This window comes from Dipodomys merriami, unplaced genomic scaffold, assembly GCF_024711535.1.
Source record: "Dipodomys merriami isolate MVZ:Mamm:240054 unplaced genomic scaffold, mDipMer1.0.p SCAF_15, whole genome shotgun sequence".
NCBI lineage: Eukaryota > Metazoa > Chordata > Mammalia > Rodentia > Heteromyidae > Dipodomys > Dipodomys merriami.
This window is the reverse complement of record NW_027202826.1, coordinates 29,392,030-29,410,090: the sequence shown is the minus strand read 5'-3', so window position 1 is coordinate 29,410,090 and position 18,061 is coordinate 29,392,030. Positions and strand designations below refer to the sequence as shown.

At 37.1% G+C, this 18,061-nt stretch overlaps 1 protein-coding gene across 1 annotated transcript in view; it reads right to left on the bottom strand.

Annotated features, from left to right (window-relative positions):
• LOC138827008 (bifunctional heparan sulfate N-deacetylase/N-sulfotransferase 3) overlaps nucleotides 1-18,061 on the bottom strand; it is a 131,477-nt gene that overhangs the window by 13,081 nt on the left and 100,335 nt on the right. Inside the window, exons 8-11 of the mRNA XM_070022502.1 lie at nucleotides 13,235-13,358; nucleotides 8,373-8,547; nucleotides 5,761-5,931; nucleotides 2,512-2,621 (exon numbers count right to left, since the gene is read on the bottom strand). Coding sequence (XP_069878603.1) covers nucleotides 2,512-2,621; nucleotides 5,761-5,931; nucleotides 8,373-8,547; nucleotides 13,235-13,358 — 580 coding nt within the window. The remainder of the gene's footprint in view (nucleotides 1-2,511; nucleotides 2,622-5,760; nucleotides 5,932-8,372; nucleotides 8,548-13,234; nucleotides 13,359-18,061) is intronic.

Below are 18,061 nucleotides of genomic sequence, written 5' to 3'. Positions count from 1 at the left end.
GTACTGTGTGTAAATTTATGTGGTTACTTGAGGATTTTTATTGGTTTATAGTTAAGTGCATCCATACAAGTCTTTAACCAAAAGAAAACCTTGTTAAGCACTGAATAATCTTCCCTATCATAAGTAGGGAAATAAGCAATGCTAAAGTAAACAAAGGGTTTCTTGGTAGTTGTCTAATTATCATTTCTGAGAATATACATTTTGTACTTACAGTCATTTCCAAGAGCATCATCAAACAGCTATGAGTACACTGCTGTACTGAAAGTAACTAGACTGTGAAGACAGGACTCAGATAAGCAGCTGCAAAGGGCATGGGGGTGAAGAAAGGCCACTGGAGACCCAAGACAATGACACAAAACTTCCAAATATTCTACAAGTGCACTGCTGGTTTTTACAAGCTCTGTCAGGCCAACTTGATGATTGGCAAGAAAATAGACAAAGAAACTGACTGCAAGTGCATTATCTTTATCAGCAGGGTGAAAGCCTGCGCATCCCCACTGGACCAGAAACTGTGATTTCTGTTCTTTACTTGTGATCCCACTCTCTTGCTTACCCACCGAGCCCCCCAACCAGGAAAGAGAATCATATAATAGGGAATTTCAGGCAGATACATCCCAGGTGTGAAATGACCCACAGTTCTTTGTATATAGTACATTGCTTTGGCATTAATTTCTTTTTAGTTTACATTGCCTTTTCTCAGCAGTGGAGTTGAATAAAAAAAAAAAACTTGCTGCTGGGCTGGATACAGAGGAGACAAATACACAGCATGCAGGTCAAGGGCCATTCTGTAAGAAAGAGATTATGTCTTTATAGAATACTCCACTTCTTTTTTTCTTTCTGAAAATACAATGCCTTGCCATATGCTCTATAAAAGAAAACACCCAAAGATAAGCCAACTTGAAATAGAAAACTATTTAGAAAATAAAAGCTTTCTCTTCTAAAGAGATACTTAAAAAGATAGAAGGCAGAAAGTGGACTTGAATTTCTAACTGTAGCAAAAATCACTTGGCTTTCTCAAAGGTTAAGTTGGATGTTAAATGCTTAAGGCTAGTGTCTGTTAATACTTAAACTCAATTCTACAAGACTTTAGCAGTACTAGGAATACATAAAACAGAGTCTGTAGGTTATTAGTAACAAAAAAGTAAACGACTCTCTGGAAGGAAGCTCAAAACTTCTCTGTTGTCCTCTAAACCAAACTGCCTCTTTTATAGGTCTCAGCATACAACTTGTACTGCAGGTAAGCAGCGTTTGAGGTTTTCTTTCCAACTCCTCACTGTCAGGGATGCTTAGAGGTAAAAGACACTTTCTTCCTACTTTCTAAATTGACACATGGTAAGGAGTATAATGAAAGGAAAATCATTTATATCTGGAACTGAATTTTAGACTGAAAAGCACAATAGAATGATTCTATAACCTTGTCCTTTTCATCCAACTGTGCTTTAGGCACATAAGCTAGGGAGAACCATGACCCTCATAAGTCTTATTGTAAACCTCTACGAAAGGACAGTGTCAAGTAGAAATCCTATTTAAAAATCTAGACTCAGAGTCAGAAGCTGTTGGCTCATGCCTGTAAGCTTAGCTACTCAGAAAGCTGAGATCTGAGGATTGAGGTTTGAAGCCAGCCAGGGCAGGAAAGTCTATGAAACTCTTGCTTTCAATTAACCATCAAAAAAGCCAGCAGTGGCTCCAGTGGTAAAGTGCTGGCTTTCAGTAAAAAAGAGCTAAAGGATAGAGCCTAGGCCCTGAGTTTGAGCCCAGTAATGGAATTAAAAAAATAGACTCAGGACTACGGTGGCTTATGAGAGGCTCCCTAGGGTACAAAATGTAAAGCGGCACACAGGTGTAGGCACATCCTACAAGGAGTGCTTTCTACCATTCTCATGCCTCTCTTACCTGCCCTTAGACTTAGTTACCTAAACAAAGGAGAAGAAACCAGTAACAAAACAAAACAAGACAAACAACAAGAAGAGCAAACTCCACATATTAAGCTAGTGCCGTTAACCCCTGAGGTTTCTGAAGGCAGAATGATGTAGTCAGATTTACAGTGAGTAAAGAAGCCCAAAAGGAAAGTAGGCCACTCTTGTGTATTCAGTCACCTAGTGGGCCATTTCCTGATGCATGACATTGTTTCTGAAACCCACATGAAGATCCATAGTGAATCACTCTTTATTTTTCTGAAAGGTCCAATGCTGTCCTTTAAGTAGGCTTGGTCCTTACCAACTTATTACATACATCCTCTCTTAAGGTTAGTTGTTGGTTTGATGCTTCACAACTATTTTGTTTCTCTACTTTCTTTCCAGGGCAAATCTTCGTGTAGTTAGGCATCAAAAGATGACTCAGAACATGTCATGGTCACAGTTTAAATGTTCTTTTCCCAGGGATGAATGCCAATCTAGAAAACAATTACTACCTAAGAAACAGCTTACCAGACAATTATATCACCAAGTCACATTTTCTTTCAAATAAGTTCTCTGGTAAAACTTTTGTAAGCTAATTAAAATATAAACTTACGTTAAAGCTTCTGAGTAATTATAATGAGGAGCGACTCCTAGAAACTTCTGTACTTCATCCATCACTGTGGCGGGGTCTGTTCTTAGCTGCTGCCCATCGATAATTAGCAACTAAATTACCAAAGGAATAATAACAAGGAAGAGATGGTACATGTTGAAGAAATATATGTCAGTTGTAATGAAAAAAATCTCTATGCTCTGCACTTATTCAGACACTGTCTTGAGGGGATTTGCATGCCGTTAGATGCAACTAGGTCATCCTCATTAATGACCTGGAACAAGAAATAAATCATGCTCATTAAGCACACTAGTGTGTTTTGTTGTCTGAAAAGTCAGCAGACACTATGAAAACAAACACCTCCTGTAAGGACTAAGGGTACTTAGAAATGTGACTATAGAAATCACAAATGGATACCAAATTTGAAAACAAACAAAGCGATGAATTCCCTCAGTCATGTTGAGGAGGAGGGCTAAAGAAAAGAAGGATTATATGCAGGCTGACCCAGTGTAACAATGAGATGTACAGGACACTATGTTGAAAACAAACTTTACAACTTGTGGGGAGGGGGAGGGAGGGAGTAGTTGAGGAGGTGGGGAGGAAAGGGATGGTAGGGGAAAAACAAAGGAGGGGGTAACCATGCTCAGTAGGAAATGTACTCATTACCTTACTCATGTAACTGTAACCCCTCTGTACACTATTTTTACAATAAAAAAGTATTAAAGAAGGATCATAAGCCTAACTATAATAGACAGAGAACTTGTCTTTCTTCACAGTTCAATCAGGAAGAATATGATGGGTATTTGAACCGTTTTGTCTCCTCACTTGTACCTGCAAATGCCCATGATGATCACTAAGAGCAGGAGACCAGCTTGGCATCTCTGCCTCCATTTTATATGCCTGTGCTTGGAGTACTCTCTCTGCAGTCCCTTTTGCAACCACCTTGGAATTGAGGAAGGCAGGACTGACAAAAAATACTTTGTGACAAGTGTTGAAACTGGCCCATACACAACATTGTCTTTCTTGTCCTGGACCAGCCACTGGCTGCCTAATCATCCTCAGATACTGATCAACCAGATCAAGGGGATGACATCTGTGACTGGAGCTATTTACCTGCAATGCATCTCTCTCTCCCGTGTCCCAGTTCTTCCTCTATTTAAACCTAAAACTCAAGTCTGTACTAGACATGCTTACACAGTGTGCTTCTATTGTATAATAAATCTTTCTCTTCAAGTAGTACTGTTTGGCACATTCGAGCCAGTGACCAGACCTGATATGTGTAACCCCTTGGAGATGGGCCTCTAGCCTAGAACTTCCAATACAGTTTGAAGAAATTCTAAATGAATTTAGAAACTCTACATAGTTTGAAGAAATTCTTCAGTAAACCACATGGAGAAGACAAGATTCAAAGAGAACCTTAATGGGGATAGAAAATTCTTCAGGAGGGGCTGGGAAGGTGGCTCAGTGGTAGAGTGTTTGCCTTGCATGCATGAGGCCCTGGGTTCGATTCCTCAGCACCACATAAGCAAAAAGAAAAAAAGCCGGAAGTGGCGCTGTGGCTCAAGTGGTAGAGCACTAGCCTTGAGCTGAAGAGCTGAGGGACAGCGCCCAGGCCCAGAGTTCAGGCCCCACGACCAGACCCCCCCGCCAAAAAAAGAAAATTCTTCAGGAAATGTGGGAAGAATTTATGATTCTGGTGATGGTGGACCCAGCAAAATGTTAGTGTCCCCTAATGGAGCCCTCTGTAATGTAATTCTTCCTCATACCTCTCTTCTAGTATTTGCTCCTTATCTACACTAGAACTAATCTACCATAGTATTCCTTTCAATAATGGATGTATCCTGCAATTTCTATAGCTAACATAGCTAGTGAACATATGAACTATAACTAATGTCAACAAATTGCCGTCTTAACTTTTACTCAATTCTAATATGTTTAATTAGCCATATGTGGTAGCAGCTGTTATACTGGACAGCATGGTTTTAGATGTAAGTACACAAAGCTTTAGTACATCTGCTGTCACTGGATTGCTTATAGAGTCCATTGTATGGACTGAGTTGTATTTTTTGTTTTTTGTTTTTATTTTTTTTATTGTGAAAATACTGTACAGAGGAATTACAATTACATGGGCAAGATAATGAGTATATTTCTTATCAAGCATTGTAGCCTCCTCCTTTGTTTCCCCTTCCCATTCCTTCCCATCCTCCCCCCCACCCCCCATCCTCCCTGCCCCGCCCCCCTGCATGAAAGTTGTAAAGTTCATTTTCGACATAACGACTTGTACATCTCATTGTTGCAATGGGTCCACCTGTATCCCTATTTAAATGATTTGTTTTTCCCCTTCCCTTCCACAAATTATACCAACATCAAATACAGTGAAAGCAGGGGTTATACTGTGGGGGAGGGACATACAAAGCAACAAAGAAATAATCTTATAAATGTGTTAGAAACAATCGCAAGAAAGAAAAAAAAACATTTGAGTACATATCTAAGGGTTCATTTTCCTAACTTCACCTTATCTGACCTTTTCTGCTTGACTCAGACATACACTAGTTATTGCAAATAAGGGAAACCATGGGACCTATGTTTCTTTGGGCCTGGCTTACTTCACTTAATATAATTTTTTCCAAGCCTTTCCATTTCCTAACAAATGGGGCAATGTCATTCTTTCTGATGGAGGCATAGAATTCCATTGTGTTTGTTTTGTTTTTATTTTAAGTTGGTTGTGGGGCTTGAACTCTGGGCCTGGGCGCGTTCTCAAGGCATTCTACCACTTGAGCCACAGCGCCACTTTCAGACGGAGTTTGTATTCTAACTTGATCTTGAGTAGAAGAGAAGCTAGGAATCTGAGGGGGAAAAAAAAAAACCCAAAAACTTGGGATTTATGAAAAGTTCAGAAAGTTGGTTCAGAAGGAAAATAATGGCACTTAATTAAACAAAACAATATTTATCTTGCCCTTTCAAGCTTTATTCACATCAGAATAAGTATCAGAAATTAGAAACTTCTGAAACTCTACAAGGAAAGACTTGCACTAGAAAATGGAGCAGGGAGAATTATCCTGAAATACTCTTAGAAAGAAAATTAAACCATTTTTTTCCCTCTGTCTATTTTTCTTTGCCACAGTCTCATTATTTACAACTAATGTGTAGAAGTGAGTAATGGTTTAGTGAGTTAAAACTCCCTGTGTCCTTGAGGCAAAATCATCAACTTAATGAGGTTGTTACATGATGAACATTCTTACTGCCTCGTACCTGGAATGGGGGGAAATAAACAAGCCATCTCTCGATGTGGCTGGCATACCACCCAGGGACCAAGCATCTCTTCTGCAGGATTCTGAGTTCCAGCGGTGCCCGGGGCCCAGCAGTGATGACTTGGTAGAAGCTAAACTTGAGAGCCGCAGGGTCCTCGTGTGATCGCTGGTGCTGTGAGGAGAAGGCGGCAAACTAAGCTGACTTGAACCAGAGGCATAAATAATGAAAAACCAATTTTTTTGTGTGTGACAAGACTCAGAGCGAAAGGAAGGAGTCCTCTCTGTTGGAGAGCTATTTGTTTTGAAATTAATAAAGGGTGAAACTGTTCGCTTGGAGCATCAAAATTTAAAGTTATGACACTTGGAGTATATTTTTTAAAAGAATTTACATATTAGAGACTGCCTTTTTTTTTTTAAATAAGCTTCTTTAACCAACTTCACAGAGTTGTTTCCTTGCTGTCTGTATTTTATTCTGGAAGTAAATTTTTGAAAGCTGCTTAGCTCTCTCCTTTTTGGCACAGAAACAAATCATTTATCATGTTCCACGAATATCCACAATACACAAGCACTCTACTAGCTCTTGCTCTACCTACTAACACAGTTTTAAATTAGAAAAGCCCTACCAGCTATTATAAATGGAGAAACTACTGAAAACTCTTGACATGTACATTATCCAAAATCCACAGCTTTTTATCAAACCCTAGCATCTAAAAGCCAAGATTATTTTATCTAATGGTAACCTCTGTGGTGAATAAGAATAATTTATTATACAGAAAATATAGAAAGCAGCAATCCAAACCTGAAAGTATCTCATAATGGCTCAGGCTCAGGCCCATGGGTTTAAGAGAAAAAAAAATCACCTTTTTTCCTTAAATTGAGCAATAAACATTCAGGCTTAGTGGTGAGATTGTGGATGTTTACCACATCTAGTTGAATAGCAAATTTGCTGCAATTGGGATTCAAATTACTGTACTACAAACTCTAGTACATTTGTTAAGGCTTGCATTTTACCATTGGAGAGTGACTTATTTTTAATATTTAGGCTGTTTTGTTAGTTTCTAGCCTTGAAACCTCCTTTTCTGTAAATTCCCAATTTTCAGGGGCTAAGTGGTTGCCACGCTCCAATTTTTATTTCTCTTTTTGAGTCAATTAGACCTTCGTTCTCTTTTCTCTGAGATACTTGACAGAAAAGGTAAAAGGCACAAAAATCAAATCTGCCAGAATGAAAGTTGATGTATATTTTTATTTAAAAGATGGCTTTACGTTTGGCATGAATAACTGGGGTGGAATTATTGGTTTCTCTGGATCTTAGCTTTCTAGGATGTCTCCACTCCTATTATTTAGATTATCACCTATGTACCATCTAGGATTTTATTGAGATCAGTCTCCACTCTGTCCCTGACACAGAACCTCTGTTCTTTTACTTGAGAACTATTACTCTGGCTGAAGAACTCTATGCTGAGGAACTTTATTCCCTACTATCATAATGATCATGAAATTAGCTGTTTAAATTCACATCGGTGTGGAGATCTGAGCTGCATGAGTCACTAAGAACACAGGGAATTCAAAGAACAACAAGTAGGCCCTGAGTTCTAGCCTTAGTACAGCAACAATAAAAATGACTAGAAGAGGTTTTTCTTTTTTCCTAGTTATTATTCATGGTTTATTAAAGTAAAAAATATGTTTTATGAGTATAATTAGTTTGTTATTGTATCAAAGTGATGGTTTCCATGCTACGTTCAAACCAACATCAGGAATATAATGAAAATAAATATATGAGGAAAAGAGTAGGCTTAGACAAGTTAGGGGATTTCAGGATGGAATAATTTTTGTATATGCTTTATTACTAAATTGATTCTTCAGTACAAACATTACTTAAGTTCTTTGAGAGCTGAGGTCAGCATCCTGTGGTCTACACTCAGTTTCTATAGAGTCCCTGAGACACAGATCATCACAGCCACTTTTGTAATACAATGGCAGACTTTCAACAAGGACCATAAAACACTCAGCTGCTGAATTTTTGCTGTCATGTCATTATGGCACATACAAAAAGTTGACTAATAAAAAGACTTTAAATTATTAAAACATTTACTTTTTAAAGTAGACATATACCTTCACAAAAATGTGTGTGTGTGTGTGTGTGTGTGTGTGTGTGTGTGTGTGTGTGTGTGTGTGTGTGTGTGTGTGTAGTTGGAGAAGGGAGTTTCAAGGACATTCCTGCCTGGGCTGACTTTGAACCATGATCCTCAGATCTCAGTCTTCTGAGTAGCTAAGATTATGGGTGCGAGCTATCAGTGCCCAGCAATACACTACTACTTTATGTATTGCAATTGCTTTATTTTTTTTATACACAATTTTAAAATTATTTTAAAGTAGCTGTATAAAGGGGTTTCAATTCAACATGTCAGTTTAATTTCTTTACTGCATGAATAATTTATTAAATAAATTGACCAAATTAATACAAACTTTATAACTACAGAGAAATTGGGCTTATTCAGGGATAAGGCTTATACAGGTGTATTTGTTGTTGTTAAAACTCAAGATGGTGGGTATAACTAAAAGGAACCCTTCGAGTGCATTCCTTTCCCCTGATGGGTTCTGTCTTTTCCTTACCTGGTACCAGGAGTATGCTCTGTCTGATGGGTCAATGAGAATAGTTATGATCTTGGCTTTGGGGACCAAAGAAGCAGCTCTTTTAGGAGCTTCCTCTGAGTGGAAATAATTGGCACTCTTCTCAAACAGAAAGTCAGTGGTGACATTGGATGGAACTGGGAAGAAATCCATGTACCTACAAAACGAATATTTTTCTCAAAATAAGACTGATTAACTAAAGACATTTTAAGTCTGATGACATTATCCTGCTAATTGAAGACATTAGGTATTCTACAAAATCATTTATCTCCTAAATAAAACCCTTTTTTTAAAAGACGTTTTTTCTCCATAGTTAGCAAGGGAATCATGTGTAGAACATTAATAATGCATTTGGAAATCCTTTTTCTAAATAATTTTTCATTTTTCTTAATAACAGAAAAAAGATACGTGATAACAAAAGTATAGACACAGTGATCAAAATTGCCATAATAGCCAAACCATAAAATGTGTTTAAATTCAGAAATACCATACAGACATAAATGTAAGTATTCCAAGAAAAATAAAAAAAATTGATCACAACAAAGGACATAGGTAGGCTCTGGTGGCTCACTCCTGTAATCCTAGCTACTCAGGAGGCTGAGATCTGAAGTTTGAATATGGTGGTTTGAAGCTAACCAGAAAAGCTATGAGATTCTTATCTCAACTAACTAGCAGAAAGACAGAAGTGGAGATGTGGCTGAAGAGGTAGAGTGCTAGCTTTTAGTGAAAAAGCTAAGCAAAAGCTCTAAGTCCTGAGTTCAAGCCATCATACTGGTGCTCCTGCATGCGCACGCTTACACGCGTGCGTGCGCGTGCAGACACACACACACACACACACACACACACACACTACCACCACCAACAACAGAAAAACAAAAAGAATATATTCAGTTCAACTTTTTGTTTTTTTGACAGTTGTAAGGCTTGAACTCAGGGTCTGGGCACTGTCCCTGAGCCTTTCAAGGCTAAGGCTCTACCACTTTAAGCCACAGCTCCATTTTTGATTTTCTGGTGGTTCATTGGAGGTAAGAGTCTCATAGACTTTCCTGCCATGGTTGGCTTTGAACTGTGATTCTCAGATCTCAGCCTCCTGAGTAGCTAGGATTATAGGTGTGAACCACCAGTGCCCAAATCAAATTAAAAAAAAATTAAGCAGTTTTTGTAAGTCACAGTAAAACAAGTTCATTTCAATGAGTGTGCTGTGCTAACTCTATATTTAATCATGTAATGTCAAAGAACAGAGCATATCTCTTTGCTTAAATATTTTCATACAGAGCTATTTATATCTCAGAAAAATTACAGAAAGCTTTGAAAAGTACATATATATTTCAAATTATAAAAGCTTATCAAAAATCCAAGGCCATCCTTAAGTGTGCTGAGACTTCAGACCACAGGCAGTAAACACACAGGCACGGACACCTGTAGGCTCAAGCCCTGAAATGAAGTGTTGTGCTTAACATTCCACCTACAGGACAGTTGTCAGGTACAACGAAACCAGCATATTGTAATATGCATTTCTGGAGCATGAAGAGTTATCTTTTAGAGCAAAAAAAAAATTGCTTTGTTACAGAAGAACTATACAATTTCACTTGTAAGGATTTTTAGACTTTATAATAATGCTAACACCTCCCCCTTCAGTTTATTAAGCCACCATGACTTCAGGCAACCAAGACAATCATTAGAATTCATGGGATGACTTCTTTTGATGGCATGTTTGCTTTTGGCCAAAAGATCATGGCTATTTTCACAGTATTGAGCTGTGAGATGTTGTCATTGCACATTATAAAACTCCTGGTAGGAGTCTAGTTGTTACTACATTGTGAAATAGAACTGTTGCCACAAGGTGATGTCTCAGACTCAGAGAAGTAAAGAAATCTTTTTATATGTCCTCCGGGCATTGCATGACTGGTAACAGGGCATTCTGACATCCTTTCAGATGGAAGACTTAGATTTGCTATCTCTTCTGCTGTGCATTCTATTCCTAGATTTCTGTGACTCATTTCAGGTTCTTCTTTAAGAGCTGATTCTGGGTTCAGGAGTGGTACCCTAGTTGATCCACATTCTGAGAAGGGCCCCCAAAAATCACAAAAAAGAGAGTAGAGGTATGCTAAAACATTAGACAACTTTCAGCTTCTAAAAGTGGCCTTGACATCCCAGAAGTCTTTTATATCCAGAGTAGTTTTGTCTGTGAAGATCTCTAGAAGTTGTTTGGATGTTGGACCTGTAGCCGGTAGATTTTTGCCTGGCTTCAGTGGCTTGCAGAGAATGTGAGGTCAGTTTTTTTTTTTTTTTTTTGTCGGTTGTGGGGCTTAAACTCTGGGCTTAGGTGCTGTCCCTGCACTCTTCAGCTCAAGGCAAACACTCTACCGCTTGAGCTACAGCGCCACTTCCGGTTTTTTAGTGGTTTATTGGAGATAAGAGTCTCACGGACTTTCCTGTCCCGGCTGGCTTTGAACTGTGATCCTCAGATCTCAGTCTCCTGAGTAGCTAGGATTACAGGCGTGAGCCACCAGCGCCCGGCTTGATGTCAATTTTTGTTTGTATGTTCACATTTTTCTAGCGTGGGGGTTGAAATTTAGAGACACTTGAAAAATGTTTGAGCAACAAGAAAGAAAACAAAAGGAATTTAGGAATTTCCAGGATGGGACCAGATATTTCCCTAAGTAGGTTTATTTATATTTGTTTTGGAGATTGAATATTCAAGTATGCAAAGAACCATGCAAGCACTATAGAGTGGGTATATCATTTGAGGGTTACAAGTAAGTGCGATCTCCCCTAAACTTTGCTACTTCCATAACATACAACAACTCAGCTTTATTTTTCAAGTTGAAAGGAGTTTTGTGGTATATAAAATTTATTCATGATTGTCATTAGCCTTAAGTATTTTTAATTGATTTTTACTCATAATCCAGTCATGACTGTAGAGTCTTCAATGTTAACAGGATCTAACAGCTTTCCATAGACCACCCAACTATCTACAACACTCCTGTGCAATTAAAATAGTGATACATAAAACTTACATGCATACATAAATCAAATATTCTTTTATTTCTGAGAGCTTCTGATTGCAAAATATTGGAGATTTTTGTCAAAGATGCAGTTTCCTGGTTGGTTCATGCTTAGGGCTGCTTATCAGTTTAGGCAGCCACATTAACTATGCCTGAGGTAATTCTTCAAATGTCCCTAGAGCGTCTGAGGCACCTAACCTTCAACCCTGTGGGATCTTGCTTTCAAAAGGAAGCAGACAAGGCTGATGCTTCCCAGAGAGGCCAAGCTGTATTCACAGTCTGGCTGTGAATACATTTAATGTGACTGAGAGCAAAGCAGCAATTACTGCTGAAAATTGACATTTGCAGTTACCATTATTTGTTATCTGCATTAACTGCCTTTTATAGATGTGCAATTTGTCAATCAAAAGTGTTAGGACTTAGGGAAGTTTTAGTGAGCTATATTTAAAATCTTATTGAACTTCTGCTTTATATTTACTTATACCATCTCCTATAAATTGCTTAAAGGACTTCTTGTTATTATTGTAGTGAATATATACTATTCCTGGCTTGTGAACAAAAAGTTCTTATTTGATACAATTTATGAAAAAAATTGATTATGCCTATAATTATTAAGTCCCAGAGACTTACTTGCTTCTATGTCCAAAGAAGTTTTTAATCATTTCTTCTAGTCTGGATGTTAAGATTTTATTCTATTACATATATATGTACTTATACACACATATACACATTTAAATATATGCACGTATTTAGACATATATGTATTGTGTAAATATGTTTTTATATGCCTTTATATATACACACATATACATATTTAGATATGATAGGATAAAATTATATATATATATATTAAAATTAGAGTCAAGAGTCAAATAGTGGTGATTTCTTGATTCTCCCCACTGTTATTTAATAACCCACAGTTAATCAATATCAAGCACACTAGGAAAGAACTGGCAGTACTGTAAACTATACAACAACTGAAATATACATAAATCTTAGTAGGTATTCAAATTATATTCTATTTCTTTCTCTTTCAACTCAGACTATCCACATGTAACTCTTGAAATGTCTGGTACTTCTACTAAAATTGAGACCATGCTATTTGACAATGGAGGGTAATGTACATGTTCCTTATGCAAAACTGAATGCAAAATATGTTGATATTGTAAGAATCAAACCTTTTTATGCCACATTGTTCTGGATTAATAGAATGCCTCTACACACATACTATGATAAGTATGTGGGTTCGTGACATCCATTTCTACTGTATGATTTGTCTATATCTTCATTTTTTTCTTTACTCTATTTTCTTTGGATGCTTAATATATTTCTAATTCAGTGGAAAGGCAAAAATTAAATTTTACACATTGCTAATAGCTTTTTAATAGTTTGAATTACTGATGAAATATAAACATACTTATGTTTCTATTTACTTTGTCTTAATTGCCTTTTATGTAATAAAAAATTATACATGTGGGTCACAGCATTATCAAATGAGAAGTGCTCAGGGGCAAGGCAGGAAATGAATTTCTATGAGTAGAGAAAAATGAAATTTTGGTATTAGGCTATTCCTCTGACTTCCCATCTATAATTACCATCAAAGATAATTAAGGCCAATTGAAATTACACATGGGCCTCTCAATAAATCCTTTCATGAACTGAGAAGGGCTGGTAGTGAATGACTCTTGTATTCCTTTATGTCACTCAACGAATTTCCAGGGCATAGAGGACAAATTTTATCCATAGTTATAAACTATGTGCTTTTAAATATTATCACTAGGTTTATAGTGTACACAGTACATATACTTTTAGATTTATACTAATAACCCATCTTACCAATCAATCCCCCTGTGGTAGTTATTTCTATTAAAGAACTGTACCTCCTCAAAGGTTTTTGGGCTGGGGGAGTTACTAAGGATGGAAGGATGCATAACCAGGAACAAATACAAAGCAGTAGTACCTGCAAAGACAAGAGAGGTTTAGAAATTAATGAAAAGACAATGCCGAGTATTAGCATTCTAAAGTTATGAATAAGTTAATGTTACCATGATCCAAACAGATTTATTATGAGTATTCCATGACTTAAGTTGAATAGATAACCAGAGATTTAAAAATAACAGGTTGTTAAAAATAGAGATTGAATAGTGTGCAGTGTGGCCTGGTACAGGAATTAGGACTGACTTGGGATCTTGGCTCAGTCATGGCTTTGCCTTGTGACTTTGGGTTTTCACTTCTCTCTTTGTTTTAGTTTTCTAGATGGAAAAATCACCTCTTTTATTTCACAGGTTTTCTCTGAAGATGAAAATATATAAGTACGAAAAGATGTTGTGATGCTAATAAACCACTATATCAATAAAACATATCACTATTTAATATATGAAATTATCAAAATTGATACATATGCTCTGTAAAGCTCTTACTGAGTCCTGTCAAAACTAATTAGAGCATTGTTGCCTCCTCCTTTGTTTCCCCTCACTTCCCTCCTTCCTCCACAACAAAGGAGGAGGCAACAATGCTCAACAGGAGATGTGCTCATTACTTTACTCATGTAACTGAAACCCCTGTGTACAATATTTTTACAATAAAAAACATACAAGCCGGGTGCCGGTGGCTCACGCCTGTAATCCTAGCTACTCAGGAGGCTGAGATCTGAGGATCGCGGTTCAAAGCCAGCCCGGGCAGGAGAGACCGTGAGACTCCTATCTCCAATAAACCACCAGAAAACCGGAAGTGGTAGAGCGCTCGCCTTGAGCTGAAGAGCTGAGGGACAAGCGCCCAGGCCCAGAGTTCAAGCCCCACAACCACCAAAAAAAAAAAAAATACAAAAAAAGAAAAAAACTAATTAGACTCAAGACTGAATTTAATCCTTTAACACATTCGCATAAACTTGAGTATACTTAACACTACTTAAGAAGTAGTGTCAAGGAAATGGCGCTGTGGCTCAAGTGGTAGAGTGCTTGCCTTGAGCTGAAGAGCTGAGGGAAAGAGCTCAGGCCCAGAGTTCAAGCCCCATGACCGACCAAAAAAAAAAAAAAGAAGTAGTGTCAAAATAGTTTAAATTGTTAAATTTGAAGGAAAGTAGCATCTTTTTTTAAATATATATTTTTTATTGTAAAGCTACTGTATAGAAGGGGTGACAGTTACATGAGTAACTGTAATGAGTTAAGTTACATGAGTAAGGTTACATTTCCTATACAGCATTGTTATCTCCTCCTTTGTTTTTTTCCCTACCATCCCTTCCCTCCCCATCTCCCAACTCCCCCCCACCAAGTTGTAAAGTTCATTTTCAACATAGTGTCTTGTCCATCTCATTGTTACAATGGGTCAGCCTGTATGCTTATTTCAGCATTTTGTTATTTCCCTTCCCCTCCCCAAATTAGAAAAATGTATATTCAAGATGCAGGGCTCCTTAGAGACATAATGTAGCATTATCATTTATTAGTGAGACTGGCATGCTATTGGAGCCTATGTAGACTTGTGACTATTGAGGAATAACGTGAGCAATGTCATAGGCTGTAAAATCAGTGTTTTCATTAGCCTAAATTGCTAGGTAGCTTGGTCTGTCTCATTTTCTGCTCCACGGTTGTGATTTACACTACTTTACAATTTGACAGAGCAGGCTCTTCAATTATATAATTATATAATAGCAATAGCAATCAGACATGGCCTTGTAATATTCCTCTCACTTGGAAAATATAGCATCCTAATTTCACAGTAATGTTATGATATCATTTGCACAGAATTTAGAATTTTCTTATTATTCTGTTAAGCTCTCTTTAGTAATGTATTTAGATCTCTCTATACACTAGGAAATTTGTTAAAATGACTCCCAGCTAACAGCAATATTGTCTAAACCTGAATTGAAAGAGGTAGTGCTCCTGGGTTATATGAGCCTTCCATGAGACTTTGTCTCCAATAATAGATAATGGTATGAGAGGAAACACCAGGATGTATGAGTAAAAATGTTCTTCACAAGCTGGACTTCACTGTGTATTTACTTTGGAGTCGCCTAGACAATCTTTTAGAACGTAGGTAGCTAGGCCCTGCCTAGCCCAGAGTTTCTGATTCAGCAGGCTGATGTGTCTCAAGAATTCACAGTTCTTGTAAGTTCTCTGGTGATGAGCATGCTGCTGATATGGTGGCCATCTTTTTGAAAATCAAAGAATTAGAACTGTGGAAAAATATTTACACCTTATTTGGGGAAAATTCTTCATTACTTGGAAATTCACAGTAAATTAGAGTAGGAATGTTTTCTCAGAGGCAGGTTAATTTTAGGGATGAGTTTTATTTCCAGTACTTCATCAGGTGTGTGAACTTGAACCTTTCTAAGTCTTTAACTTTTTTCATTTGTGTGATAAGGAAGAAAATTCTGAGCTATGAAGATTTTCTAAGGGCTGAGTAAATAAGTTATGTGGAAGTTCTAGCTAAGTAGTACCATACCTGAATATTTGCAAGATGCTTTTAAAAAGAACTTTATTGAGATAAAATTTAGAACAAAATAAATACATGAAATATGTCTATCTCTCAGCTACAGAAGTAAAACACAAATAAACCCTGAAGAAAAGCATATGGTCTTTAAAGGATAAATATTTAAGGGCATAAGATGCACAATTGTTGTAATGTGAAAAAAGAAAATAAACTTTTCTGAGCTTTTAGAATGCATTCTGAAATATTCTTCTATGAATTCTACCTTTACGAATTATATCAAAGCTGGGCACTTCTGGCTTGTGCCTGAAATCCTAGCTACTGAGGAGGCTGAGATCTGAGGATCACAGATCAAGGCCAGCCTGGGCAGGAAAGTCCACGAGACTCTTAGTTACAGTAAAATACAGAAAACTGGAAGTGGTGCTGTGGCTCAAGTGGTAGAATGCTAGCCTTGACTAGAGTTCAGGATAAAGGGAAAAATGATTATAATCTAATTATTTTGCAAAGTCAGTGAGAAAATTAGTTGTCAAAAATAAAATTGTGATTTTTGAAAAATTCCATCTTTATACATATTCTTTCATCTGAAAAAACTCTTCTGTATCTATCTATTTTGACTGTGGTAAATCAACTACATAATTACAGACATATCTATTTAACCAACTACCTATAAAGCTTCAGTTTTTATACTTTTTATTAGTTTCCATATTGAAAAAAATATTTAAATAACCAAGTAATTAGAAATCAATGCAAAATTATCCAGAAAAATACTTTTGACAAAATTAAAGTTAAAATAAGGCTATTTAATTCTCAATGGAACTTTAGATGAGGAGTTATTTTTGTCAAATTGAAAAAATCTATTTGTCCAGGCCCAAAGAAACATAGGTCCCATGGTTTCCCTTATTTGTAATATCTAGTATATGTATGAGTCAAGCAGAAAAGGTCAGATAATGTGATGTCAGGAAAATGAACCCTTAGATGTGTATTTTAATGTTTTTTTCTTTCATGCATGTGTTTCTAACGCATTTATAAGATTATCTCTTTGTTGCTTTGTATGTCCCTCCCCCACAGTATAACCCCTGTTTTCACTATATTTGATCAGTATAACTTGTGGAGGAGATGGGGAAAAACCAGTTGTTTAAGGATACAGGTGGACCTGTTGCAACAATGAGAAGTACAAGTTGTCATGTCCAAAACGAGCTTTACAACGTCGGTGGGGGGGGAGGGAAAGGGGGGGAAGGAGAAGGATTGGGATTGGGGGGGAGGGGGGAGGCCGGGAAGTGATGTGAAGGGTAAACAAAGGAGGAGGCTGCAATGCTTGGTAAGAAATGTACGCATTATCCTGCCCATGTAATTGTAACTCCTCTGTACAGTATGTTCACAAATAAAATTAAATTAAATTTAAAAAAAAAAGAAAAAATCTATTTGTGAAAATACTGGTATCGAGTCATAAATATATATAGGGAAATCTGAAAAGTATTATGTTAATGAAAGACAAAAGATTATACAACATATGCTTCTTTTATGTGACATTCTAGAAAAAGTAAAGCTACAATGGCAAGAAGTGGTTGCCTGTGTCTGGGGGTATTGACCACAGAGGGACTGTTTTGTTTTTGTTTTTGTTTTTAAAAAAAACAGAATGGTTTGGTTACACAACTGGGTACCACCCCCAAAATGTATCCAATAGTGCAATTAAAATTGGTGAATTTGATTGGATATAAATTATACCTCCATAGGTCTGGGGGAAAAATCAACATCTATAAAAAAGTAATCATTTTCTGTAATTAGTTTTCATTTAAAAGGCAAAAGCCACATCCAAATAGTAACATAAACATTTAGGGTTTTGAGTTTAGAATGGCAAATAGTAACTCTGCATCTACCCCTGGTGTTCAGATGGTTTTAGGTCAAACACGGCCTGAGAGGAATGCATCCCACAGAGATCTCTGGGCAAATTTGTAAGCCAGGCTTCAGAGAGATGTGATGGACAGTGACAGTTCATGTGTTGGCAGGAGGCTCACTGAAAAACTTCAGCTTCTGTGTTTTCCTGGTTGCCTTTTTGACATTAGACAGATAATGACAAGTGAGATAAATAATGAGGAGAAACATGTTTGTCTTACCTATTGTGTTTAGATTGATATTTGCAAATGGCACTATGAAAAAAGTGAATAGGCTTGCTTAGTCTTGTCAGTTAGTTCCAGAGAGACTAGGAGAGCAACACATCCCCTTAGCATGCAGTATGGC